The sequence below is a fragment of the Cyrtonyx montezumae genome, unplaced genomic scaffold, assembly GCF_038088225.1.
Source record: "Cyrtonyx montezumae isolate F1298 unplaced genomic scaffold, pur_monq_1.0 scaffold_26, whole genome shotgun sequence".
NCBI classification, from domain to species: domain Eukaryota; kingdom Metazoa; phylum Chordata; class Aves; order Galliformes; family Odontophoridae; genus Cyrtonyx; species Cyrtonyx montezumae.
In genome coordinates, this window is record NW_027072003.1 from 1,542,117 (window position 1) to 1,557,324 (window position 15,208).

Consider the following 15,208-nt stretch of genomic DNA (forward strand, 5'->3'; position numbering starts at 1 on the left):
GCTGAGTGCGGAGGTGGATTCTTCTTGCTTGCTTCTTGGAGAACCTGTCCTGTTTCTTGGAGAAGGACCTGCACATCTCACAGTTCTGGTTGGGTGGACAGGTTTGGTTTGAGTTGGTTTCAATTAAACATTTTGTGTGAATGTGCTTCTCCCTCTTCGCTCTCAAGTTCCCTTATTAAACAGTTCTCCGTTGAATTCGTTTATTTCCTTTCTTTCTTTCCCTCTTCCTTCCAGGTTTCTTTAATATCTTCCACAACTTCCATCTGAGTACATGGGAGAAACCATGTGAGTGGTGCTGGAGGAGCTGCTGGCAGCCCAGCTCCTGCTAATCTGGGAATTGTATGCCAGGAAGCACACACCCAGCCGACCTGCCCCAGACAAAGCCCGCCGTGTCCACACTGGCTCTCCAGGCGTTCCCTGTGCGCCTTGGGCTTATTTCAGAGCTCTCCCAGCATGGGTTCCCCCCCCCCCGGACTTCCACCTGCGTTGGCTCCAGCACAGCTCGGATGTTCTCCTTCTGCAAAATGGGGCTGTGCCAGCTGAACTCTCCTGGACAAACTGAAACAACAGTGGTGAGAGGGGGGGATCCCCTCTCTGCTCATCTTGGAGGTGTTCACTGTGGACCCTGATGGTGAATTAACCAGGGCCATTGTTACTTTCTCACTAGATGGGTTGAGCAGAGCTTTTGCGTCAATAGACACATCCCACATCACCACCCTGGGTACCAGAACTCTGCGTCCTTGATGTGTCCCTAGAAACCTTGAGCTCCAAATAAACTTCTGTGGGATTTCCCGTAGAAAAGTGCTATACAAAATGTGGGTATTCTTAGTGGTGCCCTTCTGCCAGGCCATGTGTCACACAGCAGCACAGGGCATGGAGGTGCCAGGAGGAAGGGTTTGCCTCGGCTGAGTCACTTGGGTTAAGTGCACTGCTCTGGGAAGCAGCTGGTGTCATCAGCTAAATGAGAGCTGCCAGAGATGACAGTCATTTCCACAGCATCCCCGGGCAGAGCTGCCCTCGTCTCTGTGCTGCTCCCATGGTATGGGTGGGAGTTACAGGGGTCTGCACAGAGCTGTGCTTGGCACCGTGTGGGGTGAGCAGTGGCAGTGGGCTGGATGCACTCTTCTGCTCTCTCCTATGAGAGCAGAGCTGGGCCCTCACCGTGGTGAGAGCTGCACGCTCACGTGGTGCTCCCAAATCCTGCACGACGTATTTCAAGAGCGCTGTTTACAAACAGCAACGCAGTGCTGGAGCAAGTGCTGCAACCTGCACGGGCTGAGGAGCCCCAAGGGCGCTGATGGGAGCTGCTGCAGACATGGATGTGCCATGGGAGCGCTCTCCACACCATTTCCTGCATCGGTGCAGCCCTGCTGTGAGCTGCACTGCTTCTTCCCCAGCCCCGCTCTGCTCTGCGTGGGATGCTGCACCAACACGGCGTGAAATAGACGGCCTGTGCCAGAAATAACTTTCCATCTGAGGTTTCCAGGTCTCACAAAGCTGTTGTAAAGTTGCACTATGAGTGCGAGACGCGCAGATATTCCGATGATATGAGCCAACATAATAGGATATTTTCAATGAAATATTCATCCGGATCCTCAGCCTGAGGAAGGGATGGAGCTCTGCTGGCTGCTGTGGACTCACACTAATTTATTTTTTATTACGACCCATTTGTATGATGATGGCAGCTAAGAGGTTCCAGAGATCGCCTCCAGCCTAAGATCCCATTATTTTCAGGTGCTCTAAAATCGCAGAGCAAGTAGACAATCTGTGCCCCAAATTTGAAACCACTGAGGATGTAGCCTGGTATTTTTCAAAAACAAAGCTCCCCCAGCATGCACAGTGCTTCCTCCGCGTGGGGCATCTGCTGTGCTCTGCCCTCGCCATTCAGATGGGCCTCAGAAGTCCCCTCTCTGCTGCTGGAATCACTGTGAAAGCAACAAAGAGGGCTCAGAGCCCTGGCCCAGACGGGAGAAATGTTGGAGAAACAAAGAGCCCTTTTTTGAGAAAATCGTCCATCTTGTGTCGGATGAGAGAAATGATTCAAGCCCTGGGGGTGAGCGCCGTGGGCAGGAATTTCTCATGCCATGGGCTGAGTGCTCCCCTCCCTCCTCTGGGATGGAGCAATGCCGGCTTTTACACGCAGATAATTGCTGCTTTACACGCACACTTGACTCCCTTTGCAGACGTAGGGTGTCGGGGCATCTCCCCCTGCTTGCCCCAACCACAGCCTTCCCACAGGGCACCCTGACCTTGTGCTGTGGGACACACGAACCGGGGATGTCTCAGTATGGAAAGCTGAGCTGGAAACATTCCTAGCTGGGATGAGGAGCAAGAAGTGGCCCCATCAGAGGAACCCATGGCTGTGCTGCTCGGCCAGGCTGGGTGCACTCCCTCCCAGCACATTGGAGCATTTTGCCCACTGAGAGCCACGATTCCGATCAAAGGAAATGTTCATCACCGGTGAGCCAAACATTGGGTGTTAAAACGAAATGCCAGATGGGAGGTGTTCTCCATCCACAATAAACAACACTCTGCTTTACCAACACAAACACGTGTCGTGTCCCAGCTTAGAAGTCCAATGAGGCGATCACATTCTGCCCCTGGATGGGCTCCCAATGAGCAGCACGGAGCCAGCTGTGCTCCTGGGACAGCATGTTTCTGAGCCATCAGCTCCCCAGACTGTGTGCCCACCGTGAGCCCCAGCGAGGGGCCGACCCTTTCCAAAATCCCAGCCCAGCTGCTGCTCTGAAGCAGGCAGGCAGGAGCAGTGTTGCTGCAGCATGTGAAATAGCTTTGGGGGCTCTCAGTGCTATATAAAACCTAATACAATGTTACCTATAATTTTTAAAGCCAGCTTCAGTCTTGCAAATAAAACACCTCTATGGTTCCCTTTTCTTTTCATTCGCAGCTGTAAACCATTGCTGGCTATTCCTCTTCCCTCTCAGCTTGCCGCTGTCTTGCTTTTAGCCCCGATTGATTCACATGGAAACGCAGCAAACAGCCGCTCCCACCCTCTGCCATCCCATATCCCACAGCTCCATGCCTGAGGGTGACTCAGCAGTGCTCAGCACAGCGTGACTAACTCTTCCCTTCTGCAAACAGGGGTGATGGGTCTTTGTTCAGTGTGCTCCCCTGTGCTGGTGGAAGCTGCCTCTGGACTGCTTTCCGACCCATCCCAGCATGATGAGATGGATTTGGGAGTGAGGAAACGTGTCCAACAGAGTGCTTACTACTGCACACCTGAACTTCCCCTGCTCTTTGCTGAGAGCGCTTTGTGCAGGAAGAAGCTTGGAACTTCTTTGGTCTGGCAATCTCAAGGTGTGGGGAGAGAGAGCCCACCCTGAGCCCTCTAATTGCAGTGGTGGGTGTCTGGGAAGGGGAGTTTGCTGGTGGGGGCACTTCCCATGGGGCTGCAGCTCTGTGACCAATGTGATCCACAGTGCCTGACCACAGACAAGGACATGGTGGGCCCTGAGCTGTGAGCACCCACCCTGCGGGGTCTGCTCTTCCCTGGTGCAATTGGCATCTGCTGTACTGAGGCACGTGCACGGAGGGATGTGAGCTTGGAAATCTTCCCCACCTCTGTGCAGGTGATGTGAGAGCTGCAGCCATGGGAAGAGCCGGGCTCCTGAGCAAGGTGCTCATGGGTGCAGCACTGCTCCTCACAGCTGCTCTCTGCTCCCGCATTTGCATCCCAACCGTGGTGCACCCGGGGATATATCTCTGCTGGAACAAAAGCAAAAATGCATTCTACTGCCCAGGATGGTAACTGGCGTGCTGGACACCTCTAGGGGTGCCCCTACTCCCAGCACTCCTTTTGCTCAGAGATTTCTGCTGCCCAGGGATGGAGTTAGCTCTGGCTGTAAGCAGTGCTTGAGGCACCGCAGGTCTTCGCTCCTAGTGAGTACTCACATCTACTTTCCCCATGCTAACAAGAGCAGAACTTTGGGGAAATGTTTATGGGACCTCACTGAGCACCCATGTCCCCATGTGCTGGGATTGAGGCACAGCCCCGAGCACCGCTCTCCAACTGGAGCCATGCCACCAGCACGGCTGCAATCACACTCACAGCATGTTTCCTTGCATCATTGCAGGGCTGCCTGCATGCTCCCCTGCTCCGTGTGCCCTCGGTGTAAGGGAGCAGTGTCTGCCTGTCCCCTGTCCCTCAGTGGGATGGAGCGCAGGGAGGCAGTGGCTCTGCCAGGTTCAGCCAGCCCTGGCCCCATGCCCACCATAACCCAACCTCTCCTTCAGCAGTGAAGCGTGTGGTTATCTCAGCAAAGACTGCAATTAGGCTGCTCGGCACCAACTTGTCTCAAAAAGCCGAGCAGGAGGGAAGAACCTCAGAACAGCCATTTTATATGAAACTTTACAGGGGGAAATGGAGGCTGGGGCAGGACGGGTCCACGCCGGGTCCTTTTCTGCTGTGTCCTTCTCCCCTGTGACACCGCAGTGTCCCCGCAGCTGGGCTGGGTGCAGCAGTGCACCCCAACAGGGCAGTGCACCCCTGTCCTGGTCCCAGCAGGGATGGAGCTGCAGTCTGTCCCACCGCCGGCACTGTGCGTGTGTGGCACTGTGCCCGCAGAGCGCGTTGCCCCGCTCTGATAAGGAGCGTTGTTCATTCATCACTGCACACTGACCACGAGCCAGGCAACAGGGCCTGAGTGGCCTGCTTGTAGGCAGAGGAAATGCTGCTTGGTGTGGTAATCCATCTCCAAAAAGAGCTATTGAAAGGGGAGGCCGTGCCACAGGCGCTGCTGGGCTGGAGCAGCTTGCAGCAGATCCCTCCGGGCTTCTCCATTGGATGGCAAATGCTGGTGTGAGAAAGGAGAGGCAGAAAAAGATCTCTCAGCTTGTGCCAGTAGAGCTGATCTGGTTGCAGATATTCTTGGGGTTGCTCTTGAAAATGAGCCCATCACTGGGACCACATGAGGCCACGGGGCACAGGGAGGAGATGTCAGGGGTTAAGCAGTGCGTGCCCTTGGGGATGAGCCTGCAAAGCTGCCAGTGCTGCTCTCACATGGGCATGACTGCAGTGGGCAACAAGTCAGCTGATGTGCAGCAAAAAAATGCTGTGTAACTGCAGGAGTTTGCATGGAAGCCACAAACGAGTGACAAGTGCGAGGCAGGGCAGTGACCGGGCAGCGCTGCAAGGGAGGGTTGTGCAACACCGTGGGTCTTGGGCAACAAATGGGTCGGGATGGGGAACGGGGAGCAGGGCTCTCGCCTTGCCTGCTCTGTCCCTGCTGCTCTCTGCCCTCCATGCCCACAGCGAGGGTACAGTCCCAGCCTCAGCCCCTGCTCCACCCACTATTAACCCGTGTTTGCTTATTAGGGAAGTTGCAAGCCTGAGCAAACACTTCCATTTGTTCCTGATAAAGTGAAGGCAGCGAAATCATGCCCATGAGGTGTGGCTGGTGCCGGCGGGCTGCTGCGTGCTCGGGGTCGGGCTGCCCATGCTCAGCTCAGCCCTGGGTGTCCCCAGTCCCCAATGTCACTGTCTCTGCTGCTCTTCAGACAACGTCAGCGTTTGTCCCAAACTTGGCCCGGTGTCGCTAATGGCAACTACTAATTGTTCTCTTGCTCCGTACTATATTTAATTCCCTGCTATTATTTTTTCCCCTTTTAATCATAAAAAGCCTAAATTTCCCTTGGGGAGGGTTATTGGCTCAACGGTGGAAATATACCTGTGACTTGCATGGCGCTGCACCGCGGGGGATTGGCTGTATTTTTAAACCCAAGTACAAAGTGCTTTCAATGCCAGCTTGGCTTAACCCTTCTCAGGGAGGCTGGAGGGCTGTGGGGGCTTCTTTCCCTCCACTCAGCACCTGCTGCTCTCCCTGGGGCAGGATGTGCCCATCTGTTGGCTCAGACATGGGGGGCAGAAGACGGGCAAGGAACAGAGGTGGGTTGGGAGGTATGGGCTCAGTTTTGCCCTATTTTCCAATGGCTTCTCTCTTCCTTTCTGGTGTGAGCCCAGCGTGCATGGGGCTGTGCAAGGGGCTCAGCATGTGCAGTGTGTGGGGTTCTTGCACATAATCTAAAGCCTTGTCACCTTTGAGGATGTGGGCCAAAGTCATGCTGTCTGTGAGCTATTTTGGGGGGAGCACGGCAGCTCCCATGGGGCTGCTGGGGAGGTACAGATGGGACGGGCAGGAGGGGGCTGTCTCTCCTCTGTTCCCATTAATGAAGTCACCTGCGGGGGTCTCAGCCCAGCACGGAAGACCTTGGGTCACCTTTCAGATGGCTGCTGGCAGGGAGGTTTGGGATTTGGGTTTTCAGCTCAAACCAAGTGAATCTGGGGTCTGACTATGCTGATGCAGGTAGCATTGCAAAGGCAAAGCAATTGTTTTGGTGGCGGTTCATCTGAGCTCTGACATCCTCACCTAAGAGGAGAAGTGTCCCCTTCCTGCTGATAGATAGAGCCTGCAGTCGGTGCTGCCCTGCCTGCTCACTGCGGGTGCTGGGCAGGAGTGCACAGGGGTGTGGAGGGCACACAGAGCCCAAGTAGCCTCTGTGCTGCATCCTTGGGGTCAGAGTGCACCTGGAGCACTCTGACAAGGGGGGCAAACCCTTCTCCTGGCCAAAGAGTCCCCCTGTTCTGTATGGCTGCCAGCAGAGCCTTCTTGCAATGCACACAAGGGCCCGAGTGTCTCCATTCCTCCTCCACAAACAAAGGAGGCTTCAGTTATCTTTCTCTTCCCTCATGCAACCAGCTTTACCCTTGCACTCCCAGCCTTAGTCTGGGGATCCCAATGCAAACACTAGCTGGGGACCCAGCAGGGCATGGGGATGCTGCTTTGGTACCATGACCCATTTGCCTCCTGTACCCCAACCTGCCCAGCATTCCCATCCCACCTTCAGAGCTTTCACAGCCCCTGACCAGCCTGGAGCTCCAGTTGGGCTTTGGGAGATTTTTGGAGGTTTCTGCAGCCATCTCCATCCTGCAATGTAGCTGCAGTGTTGGGAGCACTCACTGCGGAGCCCGGCAGCCCAGGGCCACCGTGGGGAATGTCATGTGGACGGGACCGGAGGGGACCGGGGAAGACCAGGGAAGGATGCTGCCCCTCAGTTGGAGCGGCTACCTGCAGAAGGAGCAGTTTCAGCATGGGAAAGGAATGCGGTTCCGGCCCTGCCAGGGATGAAGGCTGTGCCTGGGAGAGGGGTGGCTGCTGCGGGACTGACTCACCGACCGCCTCTCTGCAGCCGCTTCCTCTCCGGGGGGTAGAAACTCACAGTTTTTATTTATCACTTGGCCTGAAGTAGGGGGTAAGGAAGGAAACGCTCTTATTTTTAACTCCTCAATCTTCCCAGGACCCAGGCTGTGTGAGGAGCAAGGCAGCCACCCAGCGTGTGTGCCTGGGAGCATCCCCAAGGCCGGCGCTGTGCCGCTCACCTGGGGCTGTGCTGTGCACAGAGCATCCCCACAGGATGGGGGCAGCCCAGGGCCCGAGCTATGGGGACACAGGAGGTTGGCAGCGTTGTGGTTGGGGCAGGGATGCACCACCAAAATGTTTTCTATTCTCCATCCTCGGTGGAGTTGGTTGGGGATGTTCAGTCTGGCCTCGGTGGAGTTGGTTGGGGATGTTCAGTCTGGAGGAGGGGATGCAAAGGAGGATGCAAGAGGCTGCAACTCACTGCTGCCGTTCTTCTGGACAGGAGAAACCAGGCCAGGCACACGTGTGTTCAGCGCGATGGAGTATTTGTGTGTCCCTGTGATTTCACCTCTCGGTGCTCCGCAAACACAAGTCGTGCCCTGGGAAGGATGAGTGCATCAGGAGCCTCACCAGGCTGGACTGGAGGTGCACATGGATGGGTGCACGGCGCTGCTGGCCGAGATGCCGTGTGCCTTTGATCACTGCAGCTGATTTGTGCACAAAGTTTCGGTCTCCGATTCCTTTGGGGCCCTCTGAGCTCCTGTTTTGAAACCTTCATTTGCTTTTAGCAGCAGCATTTTTTTTTTTTATGATCTTCTCCTTTCCCCCTCTGTTGCCCTGAGATAAAGGCTTCTAAATTTGTCCTGTGCTGAAAACGCAGCTAATCCTGATGGACCTGAATTCGCATCTCCCCCCCGGAGGAATTGCACTAATTTTTTTTTCCCTTTGTTCTGCCAGGGGACCTGTCCGTTTCCTAGTGGAAAAAAACAAAATCCACTATTTAGGGCAAGGTTTAGGTTCCTGAAAACCTGTGTGCTTGTTTGTGGAGAAAAAAAAAAAAAGAAAAAAAAAAAAAAGAGGACAGGAGAGAAATAAACGAGGAAAATGCATCATGTTTTTTTTTCCATTCCCCTTCCGATGTTGTTTTTACAGCAGGCAAGTTTTAATTAAAGTGTGGAACTAGGGCAGCTGCGCTGTCCAGAAGATGTTCTGAGGACGCTCTCCTTTTCCACTGGTGTTACACTGGAGCACAGAGCTGCCTGCCCGGCCCGGTGTGGTGATGGGCTGCAGGCACCAGGGGGGAGCTCTGGGGATGGGGGGGCTCAATCCTGCTCGCAGCTACCGGTAGTAGTGGGAGGGGTGGGCTTAATGAATGGGGCTGGTGGTCGGGGGTGCAGCGGGAGAGCTCCGGTGGGGGGGAGGGGGTTGGTTGATGGTGCACGAGTGGGAGGGGGATGGAGAGGCAGCAGGAGGGGCAGCTGCTCCAGCACGGGGCAGCCTGCTGGCAGCTGGGCTTCGGGGACTTTCCTGCCTCAAGCACTTGCCTGGGGTAGAAAAACCCAGCCAGAGCCGCCCTATCCTCAGCTGGGGCTTTCCCCGGCTCCGCAGGTGGTGCGGGATACCTGCGCTGCCCCGGCGGCGGCTGTTGGGCTTTAGGAGCGAGGCCGGAGGGCTGGGTACCCGGCTACCCGTCCTGGGGCGGCCACAGCAGCGGGACAGCAGCCGAGGGCAGGAGGGCACGGGGGGGTCAGGGGCAGCGGGCACATCGCAGCTACGCCAGGACCTTAGTTCGGCCATGAATGCAAAGCGCAGCCGGCTCCCCTGCGCTTGCTTTTGTGCAGCACCCCGCGGGCCCCCACGGCCGGTACAGAAAGCACCCCGTGCTTCTCCAAACAGCCCCCCCAGCCCGGGGCGGCTGCGGGCAACTCCGAGCGCTTCCGCTCGGCTGCGGAGAGCCCCGCGTCCGCCGCCCGGTGACACGGCGACCGACGGCAGCGGGGTGCCGGCCCCCTCCCGTCCAAGCCCTCGCTCCCCTAAGCCAGGAGGCGGGGAGCAGAGGGTGGGGCCTCATTTTGGGTACCCCCCCCACCCCCTCCCTTCGCCGTGCCGCTCCGGTTCTCCTCCCAGGCCAAAAATATTTGCACGCTTTTTCGAGCAGGACTTCCTGATTGCTCTCTATTGGCTGCAGGTAGAAAGCTGTGGGGAGACGGAGGCACGGGCAGCCGGATAGATCCCATGCAGGGCTCTCCTTGAGCCTCTTCCCCTCGCTCTCCTCCTCCTCCTCCTCCTCCTCCTCCCCCTCCCGCCGCTGCCCGGCTCCCTTGGCTCGAGTCCTGCGCGGCACATGTAAAAGTTGCTCGAGTTCGTCCCGCTCCCCTCCGCTGCTCACAGGGAACGGGCGAGGGGCAGGGGGCGAGGGCTGGGCTGGGAGAGCCCCCGGGCACGACCCTGAGCCCCTCTTGCTCCATGGTGGATTCGTGCCCGGGGAGGTGACGTCGGGAAGAAGAGCTCTGTGCCGACCCGAGGGCAACCATGAATGAGATGTCGAGTTTCCTGCACATCGGGGACATCGTCTCCCTGTACGCCGAGGGCTCTGTCAATGGCTTCATCAGCACTTTGGGGTGAGTGAGACCTGTCCCGGCACTGCGGGTTTGCTTCTGGGGCAAACGGGGAAGGGAAGGTGGTGCTGAGGCTGAGCTGGGTGGGAAGAAGGGATTGAAACCTCTTTGCAGGTGTTGGGCGTGGGAAAGACAGGATATGAAGTCCCCATTGCGTTTGCTGGTTGCTGCTGGGGCACAATTTGGCCCTGCAGCCCACAGCAGCCATGGCCAGAAGGTATTTTCCCAGCTTTAGGGGGATAAGGTGGGGCTCAGACAGCAGGAGGGTCCGTGGGGCTGCACACAGGGCTGACTGGGATGGTTTGGTGGGGATGGCAGCATGTGGCTCCCAGCCTGGCCCTGTGTGGCTGTGGGCTGCTGTCCTGGCACCAGGCAGTGATGGCTTTTGCTTCCCACCTTGGGCTGGATGGGCTGGGAGAAGCAGGGCATGGGCAGTTCCTGAATGAGCTGTCTCCTTGCAGCCCTCAGACACACAGGAGGGGATCTTACAGCCCGACCTCGGGGATCTGTCCCTTGTCCCTTCTGTTTTCATGCTAAAATAACACTGGGGCAAAACCCCTGGGCTGCACATAGCAGGGACCCAAACCTTTCCTGCATCCCTGAGCACCAAACCTGATGCTGCTCCTAGGACGTGAGTCTGTGCCAGTACTTGTCCCACGGTGCATGTAGGAGAGGCTGAGATCAGGCAGGAATGTTGTCTTGGATGGGATTCCTGGGGCAGGAGCTGCCCGGCTCTATAATCTGTGCTGAATGCACTTGCTCCCACATGCCTGTGTAGAACTGGAGACGTACATACGTCGCCTACATGTGTATGCACACCCACTGTGGGGTACACACAGCCTCTCGGATAATGCCTGCTGGAGCTATGCCCTGGCCAGCAGCTGGGGGCTGCCCGAAGCTGTGCTGGTGGGCGCAGGCACAAAACCGGGTGTGTGCAGCTGTGTACGGTGCTGACGTCGGGTCCTGCATGTGTGGGATGCAGCCTTGTTGTGCCCGGCCCTCACCTCGGGGTCTCCTTGGGAGAGGTCTCCGTGGTGGGGTCTGTGTGCTTGGCAGCACGCTGCCTTCCCATCCTGGAGGTGAGACTGGAGGTGGAGAGGGCTCCAGCAGAGCCAGCACCGGTTATTAGCCCACGCAGCGTGTCCCAATGGCTTGCCAGGAGCCAAACAAAGTGATGTTTAGATACTTTCAGGCTCCAGTCCCTTTGTAGCTCTGGCTCCCTTTTCTGCAGGATGCTTCTCCAGTCCTACATTTGTAAGGCAGGCTGTGCTCCCAGACCCCAGTGTGGCTTTTGCCAGGCCTGCTTTTCCCAGACCCCTGTTTTCTCTGGGTTATTTCCCACCCTCTGTTTTCCTGTGTGCCCTGCGACCTGGGAGACCCAACCGCACCTTAAATCAGTCCTGTGATAAGGGACTGGGTGACTCACTGAGAGTGCTTCTCCCCAGCCCTGCTGCTGCCTGTTTGGGACCTTATTTGCTTCATTTGCAAGGCAAATAGCTCTGCCAGCCCCAGCCGGGTGCTGCGTGCCCAGCCGAGCATCGTGCCGGAAGGGCTCCCTCCATCTTCCCTCGTCCAGGGCTGTGGGGAGCCTGCAGTGGGATCTTTATGTGATGATATAGAGAGTTTCCAGTGCCCTGTTAGGGCACGTACCCAGTGTTCTGGTGCTGGGGTTCCCTGTGCCAGCAGCCTAGTGGGGAGGTGAGCTCTTCCCAAGAGCACTTCTATAGTCTTTGGGGTTTCCTGGATGATGTTTGTCTAAATGGCACCTAAATGCAAACCCAGTGGTGCTTGCGGGTGCTGCTGCAGGATGCACAGGGCTCTGTCTGTGTTTGGGATGCAGGAATCAGGTGCAGAGGTGTTTGGAGCCGTTTACACAAGCTTCTCTTGGATGGATATGGCTGCAAAATGAAGCAAGGTGTCTGTCAGCAGAATGGGACCCAGCCAGCACATGAGGCTGCTCTTGACTCAGTCCCACCATCTGTGGGATCTTGCCAGGCTCTTATCACCCCCCTTGAGCTATGGGGGTTCCTGGGTTGGGAGGGGTACAGCAGCCTTGCTGCTCACCATCACTGGGCTGCCCTGGAAAGATGCAGGGAGGCAGAACCAGGCTGCTTATTAACACTGAGCCTTAACTCCTAAAGTCATCTCTTTTCTCCATGCATCCAGGGCCTGCATACTGGAGGGGTTGGTGCAGGAGGAGTCCTGCAGCCCCCCTGGCTGACCTCCTCCCTCCTTCCTTCCCCCCAATCACAGTGGGGGCACAAAGCCTTCCTCCCACAGCCACTGGCTGCAGTGGGCGTTTGCTCTGAAGGAGGAAAAACATCGCACTGCAGGGTGGGGAGCACTTGTGTGCACACAGCAAGATGGAGGAACACTGAGCCAAAATACCCAAACACTCTGAAATGCTGAAGACGGACCAAATAGGAGGAGGTTATTTGAGAAGCACAGGGCAGGAGCTGACCGGGGTCGTGTCCCTTGGTTGGACGCCCTGGGAGCGACGTGTTGCCTTTTCAGAGCTTTGGGCAATGGGATGGGCACATCTGAACTGAGGGTTTGGGGCTTGGGAAGCTGCCCAGGAGGTGCGAGGAGATGTGGGATCCCAGGGTTGGCTCATCTGTGCTCTGAGCTTGCTTTGAGGCAGGGGAGGTCTCTGTGGGACTGCTGCAGGTTGAGGAAATGGCAGCTTTGTGCACAGGAGCTTTTGGAATGGGAAGCAGCTGCTATGGTGAGGTGCTCTGTGGGCATCATCCACGCCAAGCAATCCAGTGCCAGGCAGGGAGGAGGGCTGGGGGATTGTGATTTGGTTCCTGCTCCACTGCTGGATGTGGTGATGCTGTGCACCCTGGGAAAACCACAGGCAGGATTGTCCCCATCTCAGCTCATGTTCCTGCTGGGCCAACAGGTGCCAGCCAGGAGCAGTGAGATGCTGCTTGGGGTTGGGCTGCCCTGTCCTTGCCACCTTAGGAGCTCAGGGACTGGCAGTGGGGGCTGACAGAGGTGGCAAACCCGCCCGGATGGCAGTTGGCTGTTTAGCATGAAATAACACCTTTAATAGCTGTAATTGTGGTTGCAGGTGGATGTACAGGGTGGAGCAGCTGAGGGAAACACAGCTGGTGAAAGGACAACTGCAGCCACTCTGGGTCAGGACACAAGGAGGAGACACAAGGCAGGCAGCAGCATCCTCGCGGTGCTGGGACAGCGAGGGCAAGGCTGCATTTTTGTGGCTCACTTGCTTTATTTTTGCTCCGTTTGCCTGCGGGCACTGTGCCCATCCCAAGCCTGAGGGGCTGACACAGCCCCGTGCCTGATGCTGAGCTCTGCTCTCCTCCTCTCCTCCAGGACAGCCCCAGCCGGCTGCCGTCCCCGGGGGGGTCAGGGGTGTCCGGCGGCTGCGGATTGCAGCGCTGGAAGAGCTGCTTCCCCTGACCTCCGGCGAAGGCTCTGCCTCGTGCTGGCCGGGGGCCAGGGAGTCACTTTGTGCTCTGTTTGGGAGCATGCAGAGAGCCCCGCTGGAAGCGCTGCAGGGCTTAAAGCTAACCAGATGCTCGCACGCGCTGCGGGCAGCAGCATGCAGGGCTGCAGGATCACACCCGGGGCACTTCAGAGCGGTGAAGTGTGAGGTTGGCAGCAGTGCCCTCAGCCTTCCTGCGAGATCTTCCTCCAGGTGATCAGACTCCGACGGTATTCTCTCATTAGCACCTGGGAAATGAAAGCCAGCGGCCCGCAGCACACTGATAGCGGAGGGAGCTCTGCGTGGTGCTGGGGGAAGCACATTCCCAGCAGCAACCCAGGTGACTCATGTCCACCGTGTCAGGATCCTTTCTGCTTTCAGCAGTTTTTAACTGAATAATGCTAGTATCACTTCAAGAAAAATAATACTCTGCATTCCTGCGGAGTGTGTAATTTGAGCATTAAAGACATGGAAACTGCACTGAGGTCATTAACTAATTAAGACTTGCAGCTTGGCAGGTTGCTGTCTGCAGTGCTGTGTGGCACAGCGGTGACATTGGGTGCAGGAGCCACAGGAGCTGGCTCCTGCAGGAGACTTCTGCACTGGAAATGGGCTGCGTGGGTCAGATGCTTCCTTGGAGACCCTTAGTCATGATGGAGAATGTACATTTTGAACATGTTTTTAAAGAGCAGGAATGAAAACGTCCTTCTGCTCTTGTAGGGGGTGGTGGGAGCTGAATTGGGCACTTGCTGAAGGACAATGCTGTGCTATGTAGCTCTCATTTGACTCAGGCAATGTGTGTGCCAGGCAGCATTGGGAAGTAATAGAAACCAAAAGAGCCTACGGCTGGCATCGGGCTGGGCTGAGGCTTTGCATATCTCCTGTGCAGTGAGATGCATGCAGTGGAGCCCCCGCACTCCTCCCTGCTTTCGTTTGTCCTCTCTTCACAGACCTTCTTACTGTCCCAAGTGCCCGTGGGGGTCCCAGCTCCTTTCCAGCTGCTGTGGAAGTGCTGGGGTGAGTGGGGAGCCCAGCACCCAACCACAAGTGTGAGCTAAGCCCTGCCTAGCAAAACGCTTGACATCCGTTATCAAAACCTCATGAGTTTTTGTTGTCCAAAATCTTCTGAATCTTCACTGTTGCTGCCATCAAAAATATTAGAGAGATTGCTTTTCTTTCTCTTCTTGAAAGCTGAAGTGAATTTCCCCCAAGCCCCAGGAGCTGCAGCTTCAGCAAACCTCTCTCCTGGCAGCACTGTAACGCCTGGTGCTGCAGCACAGGGCCTGGCTGCGTTTTGGGGTCCTAACAGAGGGTGAAAGCAGAGGTCCCACTGTGCTGTGGGCTGTACACTGGGACGCTGGCTGCTGCTCCAGCCCTGCTGCCAAGGACGCAGCAGTACCGGGGTCCCTGGGGTCCCAATCCATCAGTGCCGAGGCCGAATTCCTCTCTGCCAAATGATGGAGAGGAATTTTCCCCTCCTCCAGTGAGCAGCTGGAGCTGCAAGTGGGATCTCTCTTGTTGCAAGCCCGCTGCAGTGTGACGTGCCCAGCTGCATTTGCACTTTGCTGTCTTTGTCAGCTGCATCGAGTCCCCAGGGCAGTGCCACATGCCCGCTGCACCTGTCCTGCCCCAGCTCTGCATTCCCCCCCAGATTGCATCGTTGCTTCATTCCTGCTCCCACTTCCCAGCCACCCGGATTCAGGTGGGGACACGCTCCTCACTTCCTCGCCTGGGGCACAGCACGGTTTCTCTCCTTGCATCACTTCCCAGGGGTTGGCAGAAAGCAGGCGAGCGGGTCCAGCCTGTCCCACCGCTGCTGCCTGTTCCCTTGAAAGCCTCAAACTCCTGCAGAGCTGGGTGCCCACTGGCCCTTGGGGCTCTGGGGCCAAGCAGAGGGATGCCTGGCGTCAGCCTGGGCTTCTCTGGTCTCCATGACATTGGGGTGATGTCCTGAAGTTGAGGGGAGGATCCTCAGCATGCAA

The 15,208-nt window shown here is 56.9% G+C and overlaps 1 protein-coding gene across 2 annotated transcripts in view; it reads left to right on the forward strand.

Annotated features, from left to right (window-relative positions):
- The first annotated feature begins 9,358 nt into the window (after positions 1–9,358).
- Positions 9,359–15,208, forward strand: part of ITPR3 (inositol 1,4,5-trisphosphate receptor type 3) — a 38,198-nt gene continuing 32,348 nt past the window's right edge. The window contains exon 1 of one of the 2 annotated variants that reach the window (XM_065740343.1): positions 9,359–9,778. In XM_065740343.1, the coding sequence (XP_065596415.1) occupies positions 9,690–9,778 (89 nt within the window). In that variant the 5' untranslated portion in view covers positions 9,359–9,689. The remainder of the gene's footprint in view (positions 9,779–15,208) is intronic. The other variant, XM_065740344.1, reaches the window with a different exon arrangement.